The sequence below is a fragment of the Hyla sarda genome, chromosome 8 (genome assembly GCF_029499605.1).
Source record: "Hyla sarda isolate aHylSar1 chromosome 8, aHylSar1.hap1, whole genome shotgun sequence".
Classification (NCBI taxonomy): Eukaryota; Metazoa; Chordata; class Amphibia; order Anura; family Hylidae; genus Hyla; species Hyla sarda.
Genome location: NC_079196.1, coordinates 81,783,196 through 81,797,582, shown reverse-complemented (window position 1 = coordinate 81,797,582; position 14,387 = coordinate 81,783,196). Strand labels below are relative to the sequence as shown.

Genomic DNA, 14,387 nt, shown 5'->3' with positions numbered 1-14,387 from the left:
CGGTTGGCGCTACATAGTATAACATCGTATGTGATGATGTGTATATGTTAGTGGAGGTCCAACTACAAAAGACAGTCAAATAGTATAAATATAATATAAGTCTATTTTTTCAGTTCATAAAAATTTTTAAAAAAAACTAACAAAAAAAACATCAAGTTTAACCTAGTTTGACCCTACAGTGTTGGTCCAGGGAAAGGCAAAAAAAAAAAAATTTATTATTGAGGTTGATGCCAACTGATTCCTCCGTCACATATGGCAATAAGAATAAATCTCTGTATCAACATTCTATCTCCAGGTATATAAGAACCATAGTAAGCACAAGATGCCTCTTTGGTTCTTTATGGCTTCACTTGGAGACCAGCTGTCTACCCTTTATTATTGCCCCGTGCCAGTACCAATACCATATCACGTGCAGGTCACCTCCATGTGTTTGTCCCTGGAAAGGATACTTCTTGCAACGTACATACTACATTATCTTCACCAACTCTTCAGCATGTAAGACAGCTCCAAGAGGAAGAGCCCTTTAGGCTGGGTTCACACCACGTTTTGTTAAATACGGTTCCCGTATACGGCTGGGAGGAGGGGGGCGGGGCTTAATCGCGGCGCCCGCACTCAGCCGTATTCGGGAACCGTATTTAATGCATGTCTATGAGCCGACCGGAGTGAACCGCAGCCACCGGTCAGCTTCGTTTTCGGCCGCATGCGGTTTCCCGACCGCAGGCAAAAACGTGGTCGACTGCGTTTTTGCCTACGGTCGGGAAACCGCATACGGCCGAAGCTGACCGGAGGCTACGGTTCACTCCGGTCGGCTCATAGACATGCATTAAATATGGTTGCCGAATACGGCTGAGTGCGGGCGCCGCGATTAAGCCCCGCCCCCTCCTCCCAGCCGTATACGGGAACCGTATTTAACAAAACGTGGTTTGGCAGGGGGTGAAAGAGTTAGTTTTGTGAGTGAGCTCATTCACTATTCACATTTGAAAAGAGACAAAAGTAGAACTGTTGTCCATAGTAACCAATAATTTGGATTTACATGGTGCCCTCACCTCAGTGTTAAATCAGAAATATTTTGCGTTGATTTATATTGGCTAAGCTATTTTGTTGAAAGGGGCACTCCTGTTGAAAACATTTTATTTTTTAAATCAACTAGTGCCAGAAAGTTTAACAGATTTGTAAATTACTTCTATAAAAAAATCTAAATCCTTCCAGTACTCATCAGCTGCTGTATGCTCCACAGGACGGTCTTTTCTTTTTTTTTTTGTTTCTTCTTAATTTCTTTTCTGCTGACACCTCTGTCCATGTCAGGAACAGTCCAGAGCAGGAGAGGTTTGCTATGGGGATTTGCTCCTACTCTGGACAGTTCCCGACATGGACAGAGGTGTCAGCAGAGAGCACTGTGGTCAGACAGAATATAAATTAAAAAAGAAAAGAACTTCCTGTGGAGCATACAGCAGCTGATAAGTACTGAAAGGATTAAGATTTTTAAATAGAATTAATTTACAAATCTGGCACCAGATGATATAAAAAAAAATATATGTTTTCCACCGGAGTACCCCTTTAATGTCTGTTACAAAACTTTTCCTTTGTTCTTTTCCCTCAGTGATAAGTATTGGTTCTAGAAGGCTGCATAAAAGGTAAAGCACTGCTTCTAATGAGACATGTAAACAAAACAGTAACATTCCAGTATGTGCCATTAACTTCATGACAAAGTAATAAAATCTGTCAAGAAGCACGGTGTTTAGAAAGTGTTCTAGAAGATTTAGAGATGTAGAAGTGTTCTAGAAGGCAGAGCCAGACATTGACATTGAGTTATTCATATAGACAGTGATCCACCAAAATGTCACTATTAAAATTGTATTTGGCTTGGTAAAAGGTGTATGTATAGTGATAATTCTTTATGCCTGTACAGTATACATCAGTGTAGGGCAGTGGTCTCAAACTGTGGCCCTCCAGATGTTTCAAAACTTCAATTCCCAACATGCCCGGACAGCCAACGGCTGTCTGGGCATGCTGGGAGTCGAAGTTTTGCAACATCTGGAGGGCCACAGCTTGAGACCACTGGTGTAGGGAGATGTCTGGAGTCAAAACTAATGTGCTGCATGCCATACAGAAAAGCATGTGATCATTTCTCATAACAGTGAAGTATAAAACGTGTGATGGGGGTCTAGGTGGTCCTATCCATATTTCCTGAGCTCGGAAGATTAGTACTTTCCCAACTACTTGGACAGTGAACGAAAACCCAACATATGTTCTTATACGATGTGATTCTTGCTTTGATCACTATACTGACCAGCTGTTTTTAAAGTTTTATTAACCCCTTAACGACCACGGACATATATTAACGTCCGTGGTCAGCTCCCGATCTGTGAAGCGCGCTCAGGAGCTGAGCGCGCTTCGTATCTGCGGGGTCCCAGTTGCTATCAGCACTCGGGACCCGCGGCTAATACTGGACATCACCGATCGGGCTGATGACTGGTATTAACCCTTTAAACGGGAGAATATGCTGGCAGTTAGCTCAGCGGAGTTGTTCGGGACCGCCGCTGTGAAATCGCGGCATCCCGAACAGCTGAAAGGACAGCTGGAGGCTCCCTACCTGTCTCCACTCTGTCCTATTGGCGTTTGATTGCTCAATTCTGGATCTCAGGCTTGGAGCAATCAAGCACAGATAACACTGATCAATGCAATGCTATGGCATAACATTGATCAGTACCTACAATCAATGTGCTGCATGTTATAGCCCCTAAGAGGCTATAACATTGCAAAAAAAAAAAAAAGCTAATAAATATGATTTAACCCCTTCTCTAATAAAAGTTTGAATCAAGCCCCTTTTCCTGTTTAAAAAAATAAATAAATAAATAATAAACGTGGTATTGCTGCATGCGTAAATGTCCGAACTATAAAAATATATAGTTAATTAAACCGCACAATCAATGGCGTATGTGCAAAAATAGCACACAAAGTCCAAAATAGCATATTTTTGGTCACTTTTTATATATAAAAAAAAATGAATAAAAAGCGATCAAAAAGTCTGATCAAAACAAAAATGGCACCGATAAAATCTTCAGATCACGGTGCAAAATATGAGCCCTCACATTGTCCCGTACGTGGAAAAATAAAAAAAAGTTAAAGGTCAGAAGAAAACATTTTTAAACATATTAATTTTCATGCATGCAGTTATGATTTTTTTCAGAAGTACGACAAAATCAAACCTATATAAGTAGGCTATCATTTTAATCGTATGGACCTACAGAATAAAGATAAGGTGTTATTTTTACCAAAAAATGTACTGCGTAGAAACGGAAGCCCCCAAATTTACAAAATGGCGTTTTTTCTTCAATTTTGTCGCAAAATGTTTTTTTTTTTTGTTTTCGATGTAGATTTTTGGGTAAAATTAATACTGTCACTGCAAAGTAGAATTGGTGGCGCAAAAAATAAGCCATCATATGGATGTTTAGGTGCAAAATTGAAAGGGTTATGATTTTTAAAAGGTAAGGGGGAAAAGACGAAAGTGCAAAAACGAAAAAAAACAGTTGGTCCCTAAGGACACAATTACATGACTAATACGGAATCCATGTGGAATCTGCATCTGAAATACAAGCTATTTTCTAAGTGGTTTTTAAAACAGGTGCAGATTTTGATGTGGATGTTTAATCTTCAATGAATTTCAATGGAAAAATGCCATGTGGAAACATACCCTGATGTGTCATGTTTAGGCTATTTTCACACGGCAGAATTTCTGCACGGAAATCTGTATGAAAATCCAGCAGTTAATTCTGCAGAAATTAATTGCCCATTTACTTCAAGGAATTCCTGCAGCAGAAATTCAGCTGTGTGCATGGGACAGTGGAATCCCATTGAAGTGTCATGGTTATAAATTCATGCAGAATTTTCACACGGAATTCCATGCAGAAATTCTGGCATGTGAACATAGCCTAGGCAGCTTTTACAAAGTTTGAGCGGCTTCCACATGGAATCTGAATGCATTCTGCATGAATTTGGCAGAAATTAAGCCTTACTGACTTCAATGGGATTCTGCAGGTGAAGTCCGGAAAAATCTAAGACCAGAAATTCTGCTCTGTGAATGACATTGCGGAATCCCATTAAAGTTAATGAGCAATAAATTAAGGCGAAATTCGGCACAGAAAATTTATGTAGAATTCTACAAAGAATTTCTGTTGTGTGAAGAACACGTCTATGTTCCAGTTCAACACTGCAACTTTCCCATAGATTGTAAGCAATTCCACCAAAATTGGACAATTCACCCAACATTCATATAGTGGCCCAGATTTATCAATTGCTTGAAACTGTCTGGTTTGGCCCATAACAACCAATCACAGCTTATCATTTATATCATAAAGGAGTAATCCGGTTTAGAACATTTCGGTGCCATAATCCCCGCATATAAAACAACAAACTGGACTCGCCTGCAGCCACTCTTGGTGCCCTGGTATCTGCTCCAGTCCTCTAGTGCAGTCTTCTAGATGCCAGTGGTAACTACTGATAAGCAAATCACCGGCCCCAGCAGTGTCCCGCCATGGCCAGCCATAGGCTGAGCGGCAGTGTGATGCATTGACCACCAACACTGGCTCACCAGAGGACTGGAGCTGCGATACTGGGCACTGAGGTCGCAGGTGAATCCAGTTTGTTATTTTATATGCCGGGAGCCCAGGGATGAAGGCAACAAAAATTTCTAAACAGGACTACTCCTTTAGGGTGCATTCACATGTGCGTATTTTTGCTGCAGATCTGCTGCAGATTTGTTTCTGCAAATTTTGCTGCCCATTAAAGTCAATGGGCAGCAAAATCTGCAGCAGCAAGATCTGCAGCAAAAATACGCACGTGAACACACCCTTAAGGAGCTTTGGTAAAATGTAAGCTCAGTTGTGAATGGTCAATGTGAATGGCTAGCTATAGCATTGTTAGTAAAATAACAACCAAATGAAACATTAAAAAGAATGTAATTGGGACAAAAGAATACTTTCTAAATACAGTAAGATATGAGATGTTCAAACTTCCTGCTTCTACAACAACTTACTTGGCTAAATTTCATAAAACTCAGAACTGAGAATGTGCCCCCTCCACAGACACAGGTCTACTGCCAACAATACACCACAAAATAGTATTGTTAGCAACTTACATGGAACTTGGCATTAGGTGAATAGCATTGTGTTTTATTACTTTACTACTGTACCTTCAATGGACATGAAGTGTACACTATTCACATACAATTTTATACACATGGCAGCATTCTGGACATATAGGCGTCATGGTAACTAGGGGTTCTTCACCGGAGGGCAAAAAACAGACACACGAGGGGGCACAACTCAGGTAATCTACATTCACAACCACAGAGACACATACTAAAAGTCTACACATGTGGCTTAGCAGACTGGATGAGTTTTTACAGTGCAGGTAAAAAGGTAAAAGAGACACCTTGCTGCCAACACACAGATGTAGCGCCCCCTTAGTGCCTCAAAGTAATAGTGCTCCCCTAGGACTGCACACCGAAAACTTGTCTTCTGCACATTAATATTGCCCCCACACATTGACAGTGCAGTTATACTGCCTCTTCACAGTGACAGTGACTCCACACAGTTGATGTTTCTCCATACAGAAAATGCCTTCTGTGGCTTACAAGTGTGTATGGTGGGGCCAGGAGCTTAGGGCCCTTGTTCCACCATAGTATTTAACAAAACATCTGTGTCCTGTGGCCATGGATATAGTAGAAAAGAGAGCATATAACCCCCACTGCATCCAGTAAGAGGGTTCTCTGCCCCCCTGCAAGCTTGGCCTCTGGTGTGAAGAGGTCTTCATAAACCTAATAGCCTGCAGCCCATGATTTTAGGATTATTCTATATTTTCACCTCTTTCTGCTGTCTCTCCAGTTCCTTCATACGAATCTCTCGGGCTTCAGCTCGTGCTGCCCTCTTGGCCGCCAAACGTGCCTCTGCCTGTGGAAACCAACAAAATAAAACTTTTAGACAACATTTTTTAGACAATATACTTAATTCATTTAGAAGCATTATAAAGCCCTTTGTGTGTATCAAGAGAAATATTGAATAGTGTCCATTTTGCTTCCCTCATCTCCTACTAGAACCAGTTCTATTAGGCTAGGTTCACACTGTGGAATTTCTGGGCAGAATTTCTGCTGAAGATTAAGCCGGCAGCACTAGGACTGTGCAGACTGCATTGCCGTCCCCATAGATGTCAATGCATTTCTGAGCAGATCTCCCAAAAGATCCACCCAAAAATGCATTGCTGTCTATGGGGATGGCAATGCAGTCCGTGCGGTCTTAGTGCCACCAGCTAAATCTCTGACAGAAATTCTGCCAAGAGATTCCGTAGTGTGAACCTAGCCTTAAACTTTATTTTTTTATGCATAAAAAAACAGCTTTAGGGTGCGTTCCCACACGGCGTATAGGCAGCATATTTGACGCTGCGGAAAATTTATGGCAGCAGCGGGAAATGCGCTGCGTATTCCTTGCTCACTATACACACAGGGCTTTCCGGCAGCAGCCCTATGTGTGTAGTGATTTTAGAGGCGAGACCGTGTGCCGGCGTGAATGTGACGCGCAGCTCCGCCTCCAAAACTCAATACCCACATAGGGCTGCCGCCGGAAAGCCCTGTGTGTATAGTGAGCGAGGGATACGCAGCGTATTTCCTGCTGCTGCCATAAATTTTGCGCAGCGTCAAATACGCTGCCTATACGCCCTGTGGGAACGCACCCTAAACAAGCACATACAAATAACTATAATGTTCAAATACCAAGCAGTAAAACAAAGCAAACTACATACAATTAAAAGAGAGACAATCGACAATATACAAATAAATGTATAATCTGTAAGAAATATACGGGCAAGTGGTTAGGAATTAGGTAGTCATCTCTGTTCCCACATGACAATTATGGATAACTTTTTGCTGTGGCTTTTGAGCACTTTTTTTGGTAAAAAAAAACAAAAAACTACAGATTAACAAATTACAGCAAAACACAGGAGCAAAACTACAAGATAACACGTCTGAATACAGCCTTAGTTGGTGAAACACTTTCAAGAATTCTACTATTAGACAAGTTTAAAAAAATATATACCGTATATACTCGAGTATAAGCCGACCCGAATATAAGCCGAGGCCCCTAATTTCACCCCAAAAACCCAGGAAAAGTTATTGACTCGATTATAAGCCTAGGGTGGGAAATACATCATCCCCCTGTCATCATCCAGACCCCCGTCATTAACACCCTCATCATCATCAACCTGTCATCATCATTACCCTGTCATCATCCCCCCCTTCATCATTACCCTGTCATCATCCCCCCTTCATCATTACCCTGTCATCATCCCCCCCCTTCATCATTACCCTGTCATCATCCCCCCCTTCATCATTACCCTGTCATCATCCCCCCTTCATCATTACCCTATCATCATCCCCCCCCTTCATCATTACCCTGTCATCATAGCAGACCACCCCCTTCATCATCACCGCTTGTCAATGTCTGATTTAACAGTGGTCTTCAACCTGCGGACCTCCAGATGTTTCAAAAATACAACTCCCAGCATGCCCGGACAGCAGGCGGCTGTCCGGGCATGCTGGGAGTTGTAGTTTTGAAACATCTGGAGGTCCACAGGTTGAAGACCACTGAGGGCGGAGAGTTCACTCAAGTATAAGCCGAGGGGGGTGTTTTCAGCACGAAAAATCGTGCTAAAAAAACTCGGCTTATACTCGAGTCTATACAGTATAAATTTATTTTTATAAAAAATAACTATACCTGTAAATTCTGTGGGATTTAAATTGAACAAATACAAATTCAGTCATTAATTTTATTTCTAAGACATAAAATGAATAGCCTTGTGCATTCTGAGGTATCTGCTTAGTCATGATGCTCCACATTATAAATCCATGTGGTGTATGCATTAATAATATCCCCCACCTTATAGTGAGATAACAAAGAAGACCCCTACAGTGCACATGCAAAGAGTAGCAGAAACATAACACAATTGTAGTATAGGAAGCCCACCCGTCCTCACATCTCATTAAACACGGAATTTTATTACTCAACATAAATATGTGACACTGTTTGCGGTGAATTGTTAACAGAAATACATTCTAAGGAGCTTACAATATTATCCATAGAACTGGATTTCCCTCATAAATCAGTTCTTGCATAAGCATATAAAAGTATATACAGGAATACTGTGGTAGAAATCTGACCAACAACTTAACATCTGTAGACTTGCGGTGCCAACCTATTAACACATTGTCACATGGATGTTTTTGGGGATTATTACAGTTGTGTGTTCCAAGCATCTGTCTATTATGAAGACACTGGACTACAGCTGGCATATGCCCGACTGATGACTTTCCTAACTTAAAGGGAATCTGTAAGATGCAATTCTGTTCCAAACTGCTGGTATATTAAAGATAGTTGTTAGGGCAAGGAGATACAGGGGGCTTTCATATAAACAGAGTATTTAGTCAGCCACCAATTGTGTAAGTTCTCCCACTTAAAAAGATGAGAGAGGCCTGTAATTTTCATCATAGCTATACCTCAATTATGAGAGACATCATGAGAAAAAAACATTTTTAAAGAATTTGAAAATTATGGTGGAAAATAAGTATTTGGTCACCTACAAACAAGCAAGATTTCTGGCTCTCACAGACCTGTAACAACTTCTTTAGGAGTCTCCTCTGTCCTTCACTCATTACCTGTATTAATGGCACCTGTTTAAACTTGTTATCAGTATAAAAGACACCTGTCCACAACCTCAAACAGTCCCACTCCAAACTCCACTATGGCCAAGACCAAAGAGCTGTCGAAGGACACCAGAAACAAAATTGTAGACCTGCATCAGGCTGGGAAGACTGAATCTGCAACACGTAAGCAGCTTGGTGTGAAGAAATCAACTGTGGAAGCAATTATTAGAAAATGGAAGACATACAAGATCACTGATAATCTCCCTCGATCTGGGGCTCCACGCAAGATCTCACCCCCGTGGTGTCAAAATGATCACAAGAACAATGAGAAGAAATCCCAGAACGCACGGGGGTCCTAGTGAATGACCTGCAGAGAGCTGGGTCCAAAGTAACAAAGGCTACCATCAGTAACACACTGCACCGCCAGGGACTCAAATCATGCATTGCCAGACGCGTTCCCCTGCTTAAGCCAGTACATGTCCTGGCCCGTCTAAAGTTTGCTAGAGAGCATTTGGATGATCCATAAGAGGATTGGGAGAATGTCATATGGTCAGATGAAGCCAAAGTAGAACTTTTTGGTAAAAAGTCAACTACTTGTGTTTGGAGGAGAAAGAATGCTGAGTTGCATCCAAATAACACCATACCTACTGTGAAGCATGGGGGTGGAAACATGCTTTGGGGCTGTTTTTCTGCTAAGAGACCAGGACGACTGATCTGTGTAAGGAAAAGAATGAATGGGGCCATGTATCATGAGATTTTGTGTGAAAACCTCCTTCCATCAGAAAGACCATTGAAGATAAAACATGGCTGGGTCTTTCAGCATGACAATGGTCCCAAACACACCACCCCGGGCAACCAAGGAGTGACTTCGTATGAAGCATTTCAAGGTCCAGGAGTGGCCTAGCCAGTCTCCAGATCTCAAGCCCATAGAAAACCTTTGGAGGGAGTTGAAAGTCCGTGTTGACCAGCGACAGCCCCAAAACATCACTGCTCTAGAGGAGATCTGCATGGAGGAATGGGCCAAAATACCAGCAACAGTGTGCGAAAACCTTGTGAAGAGAGGATTAATGTTTTAATCACAGACTGTACCAGATACCTTTTCTAGTCAGTACACCGAGTGCCCAAGCTGCAGCACGGCACCGTGGTACACTAGACAGTAACGAAAAACCAATAGTCTGCATGGCAGACATTTGTATGATATTATAGGAATTAACTGGATACAGTACTGATAATTTTAAACACCACTGCTAATTAGAAGCAATAGATGTGCAACTTTCTAGTTTGGACACTATTTTAATGAGCGCAATTAAAAGTTAATTTTTATGGGGGATTTCTAGTCAGGGTTAATCCTGAGGGGATTTATTCCCCAAGTAGGTTTTGTGGAACTTAAATTGGCCCAGAAACCCCTAGGGGATTTATTTTGTGGCACAAAACCTTGTGAAGACTTACAGAACGTTTGAACTCTGTCATTACCTACAAAAGGGTATATAACAAAGTATTGAGATTAACTTTTGTTATTGACCAAATACTTATTTTCCACCATAATTTGCAAATAAATTCTTTAAAAATCAGATGTGATTTTATGGATTTTTTTCTCATTATGTCTCTCATAGTTGAGGTATATGATGAAAATTACAGGCCTATGATGAAAATTACAGGCCTCTCATCTTTTTAAGTGGGAGAACTTTTACAATTGGTGGCTGACTAAATACTTTTTTGCCCCACTGTATATCTCTGTGTATCCATAACATGGGGAAAAAAAAAAGGTTTAATGCTCTGGTGCCAAGTGTCAAAGAGGCATTCTTAAAAAGTACCTGCCATCAACTAAACTGTCCCTAATTCCCCCCACCACCCCCCAATCTGTCCCTGTCCTGACACTGACTGACTCTATCCCTGCCTTTATTTATTTTAAAACGGTATTTAAATACCTTTTTGCCATTCAGTGGAGCTGCTATAGCTCCTGCCGTGAGCTAGGGCAGAAGGGGGCGTGGCCCGGCAGGCGCAACGTCATCTGAGACCTGCCAGGGCTCACTTCCGCCCTTCTAATGTAAATTAATTGCAGAACTATAGAAGACCTCGATCAAACGAGGGAGAAGGCAGACCTGATCCTTTCGTCTTGCAGAGCAGCGCTGCACTGACATTTGGCCAGCACGCGTCGGCTCTCCTGCTCAGGGGGCAGAGCCTGATGAAGTGGCCGGCCAGTCAGGAGCATGCCCTGCTGTGCTTCGAGCACAGCGTCCGCTCACGCCTGTCTAATTGACAGGCAGGGAGTTGCGCTGGGCTCATAACGTGTCCAGGCAGCAGTCTGCAATTTTGGACTCATGCCAGGCCGGCATGAGACCGAAATCTATACAAAGGCTTGCGGCCAGGGACTGCTAGGGAGACCCCTAGTGGTCACTTTTTCAAACCATAAAAAAAAATAAAAAGGAAGCACATTTTTTTATTAAAACCAATGTAAAAGTTGGTCATTTAAACGCGGTCATCTAAACGGGTGCATGCACTATTTCTCCCGTTACTATCTTCCATCACAAAATAAAGGCCGTTATTAATAACGGGTTAAAACAGCTATTAGAAAAATCCCATAGACTATAATTAGAGATGAGCGAACTTATAGTAAATTCGATTCGTCACGAACTTCTCGGCTCGGCAGTTGATGACTTATCCTGCATAAATTAGTTCAGCTTTCAGGTGCTCCCGTGGGCTGGAAAAGGTGGATACAGTCCTAGGAAAGATTCTCCTAGGACTGTATCCACATTTTCCAGCCCACGGGAGCACCTGAAAGCTGAACTAATTTATGCAGGATAAGTCATCAACTGCCGAGCCGAGAAGTTCGTGACAAATCGAATTTACTGTAAGTTCGCTCATCTCTAATTATAATCCTAACGGCCGTATAGGATTTTGTAACTGCCGTTTTACAGCTGATTTTCAGACAGAACTTCGAACGGATCTTTAAAACGGGGCCTAAGAATACAGTTTAAGGAGGGACCAAACAAGCAGGAAGAAGACGGGCAAACCTCCTCCCAGACACTTCCCAGGTGTCACAGCTCAGTTTTAGAGTACGAAATTGTAACAATTTTTTTTATTGGCCTGCTCTTTTTATAGGAAGAGTAGTGCTGCATGCTGCGCTATTCTTCCTGCCAACCTAATATTATCACCTGCAATGCCTATAAAAGTAAAATGAAAAGACTACAATACAGCAATAAAAACTGCTTCATCTTCTATAAAGATTAAGTTTGTATGAGATTAATAAAACGGTGTTCAAAAGTGAACACAGATGAGAGTGAACAGTTACATGTAATGCCATGCCATAGGTGTGTATGACCCACATACTGAGACTAATACAAGGTTGTATCACATTCTAATGTCTCAGCACATGGGGATTGTACCATTGTGGACCAGCAATACACAGCAATGCCTTCCTCTGTTCTGCTATCCTGTAATGAACGGAGGGTGCTCAATACACACTGCTGTCTTAGGTAATAGGGTCAGCTCCCCTCCCTGTTCTCTTATGCACAGAACCTTCTCTTGGGCAGTCTTTGGAGCCGTCATTCCTAGGTGATCACATCAGTTCCACAAAATGTGTTTCCGAATAATAATATGAAAAAAAATTGAAAAAAAAAAAGTGTACTTCTGTGGAAAACAAATGTTTTAAAATCAACTGGTGCCAAAAAGTTAAAACAGATTTGTAAATTACTTCTATTTAAAAATGTTAATCCTTCCAGTACTTATCAGCTGCTGAATACTACAGAGGAAGTTGTATAGTTCTTTTCTGCCTGACCACAGTGCTCTCTGCTGACACCTCTGTCCATGTCAGGAACTCTCCAGAGCAGTAGAGGTTTTCTATGGGGATTTGCTCCTACTCTGCACAGTTCCTGACATATACAGGTGTCAGCAGAGAGCACTGTGGTCAGACAGAAAAGAACTACTAAACTTGCTCTGTAGTATATAGCAGCTGATAAGTACTGGAAGGATTAAGATTTTATAATAGAAGTAATTTACAAATCTGTTTAACTTTTTGGCACTAGTTGATTTAAAAATAAAATTAAAAGGGGCACTCCGTTGCTCGACATCTTATCGACAAGTCTGATAGCAGGGGTCCCGCCGCTGGGAACCACCGCAATCTCCATGCAGACATCTGGCGTTCTGAACATTATGTTCAAGACGCTGGGTTTGAGAGGCCGTGGTCATGAGGGGGTGTGACGACTAGGGTATAAAATAGCGGATAAGATGTCTAGCAACAGCGTACCCCCTTTAATTAAAATGTAGTAATTTGTATTAGAATAAAATAGTGACACATTTCTTTTAAGAAATCTTGCTGTTAGCCAGTTCACACACACTATGACCCCATGTATTGGGTTTAGTGCAGGTAAATGTCTGTCAGCTTCCTCTTTTACAATGTAGGGGGTTTTTAGTGTGTAATGTAGAACAACCATATAAATATAGTGCTCATGTTATTACAATGCAGAAAAGAATTCAATGCGCTCAATGGCCGGCATTTATCATTGTAGGTGTAAGTGAAGCATTTATCATTGTAGGTGTAAGTGAAGCATTTATCATTGTAGGTGTAAGTGAAGCATTTTTCTACACTTTTTGTGTGCTGGTAATGTGTAGGGACACCAAATTTATTAAATGGTCACAGAGCATTTGATACATTTTGTGCAGATCATATTTTCTGAAATTTCTCTCTTCCCATACACCAAAAAGCTAAGCTCAGTCTGGGCTGATGTAGTTTTAGATACTTTTCAGTGGCTTTGTGCCTTTTTTGCGCCTTTTGTAGACATAAAAAACATAAAACCCTTCCATATCATGTGTATTGCCAAAATCAGTAGATTGCAACTCAAAATCAGCTGAAATGTGTAAACCAAAAGGCGCAAATAAACCCTGCTTGCACCTTTTTTGCGCCTTTCGTAAACACAAAAACACAGTCTAAAGACAATGATAAATGTCGACCAATATGTGTGTGTTTAGATCATCACCTTTTACATTCATTCACAGCTTTAGCCTTTCATAGGCCATAGAGTTAAGAATAGATCTTTTCACAAGGTAGAACAGAGAAGGAAGACGCGTGCAGGGAGACGCCCCTGAGAGCTCACACAGCCGCCCATAGGAAGGAAGACAACTAATTTAATGTACACATTTTACTAACACAGGAAACCTCAGAATAACTGTTTAAGCCCCACAGCAGTAATGTTAGCACTGTGACATGGGACGTCATCCCCTACACTGCTACAACACACACACTGTATGCCTGTAACACTATTCGTTAGGACTAGTACAGTACATATATATATATATATATATATATATATATATACACCCAGCAAGACCTTCAGCCATCCTCCTTTTTCCAGTGATCTCAATTCTATTCAGCTAGTCAGTAAAGCACAGCTACCAGGTCATCTCCACCAGGAGCTGTAACCTCATCTGAAGACCCACCAGAGCAGGAATGCTTAAAGGGGTACTCCACTGGCCATCGTGGAACTAAATGTTCCGAACGCTGTTTTCGCTCTGCGGGGGCTGGCTGTCACACCCCTCCTATAGACCTTTGTTGAGGGGGCGTGGCCATGACATCATAAGGGGCCATGGTCGACCCTTGCAGCAAGAAAACAGTGTTCGGAACATTTAATTCCACGCTGTCCAGTGGAGTCCACCTTTTAACAAGGCAGATGTGTCATTGTGTATTGTAGAGAACCTA

At 41.7% G+C, this 14,387-nt stretch overlaps 1 protein-coding gene across 16 annotated transcripts in view; it reads right to left on the bottom strand.

Moving 5' to 3' along the window:
• Positions 1 to 14,387, bottom strand: part of LRRFIP1 (LRR binding FLII interacting protein 1) — a 146,369-nt gene that overhangs the window by 65,712 nt on the left and 66,270 nt on the right. For all 16 annotated transcript variants that reach the window (XM_056534853.1, XM_056534854.1, XM_056534855.1 and 13 more), the window contains exon 2: positions 5,865 to 5,951. In XM_056534853.1, coding sequence (XP_056390828.1) covers positions 5,865 to 5,951 — 87 coding nt within the window. The remainder of the gene's footprint in view (positions 1 to 5,864; positions 5,952 to 14,387) is intronic.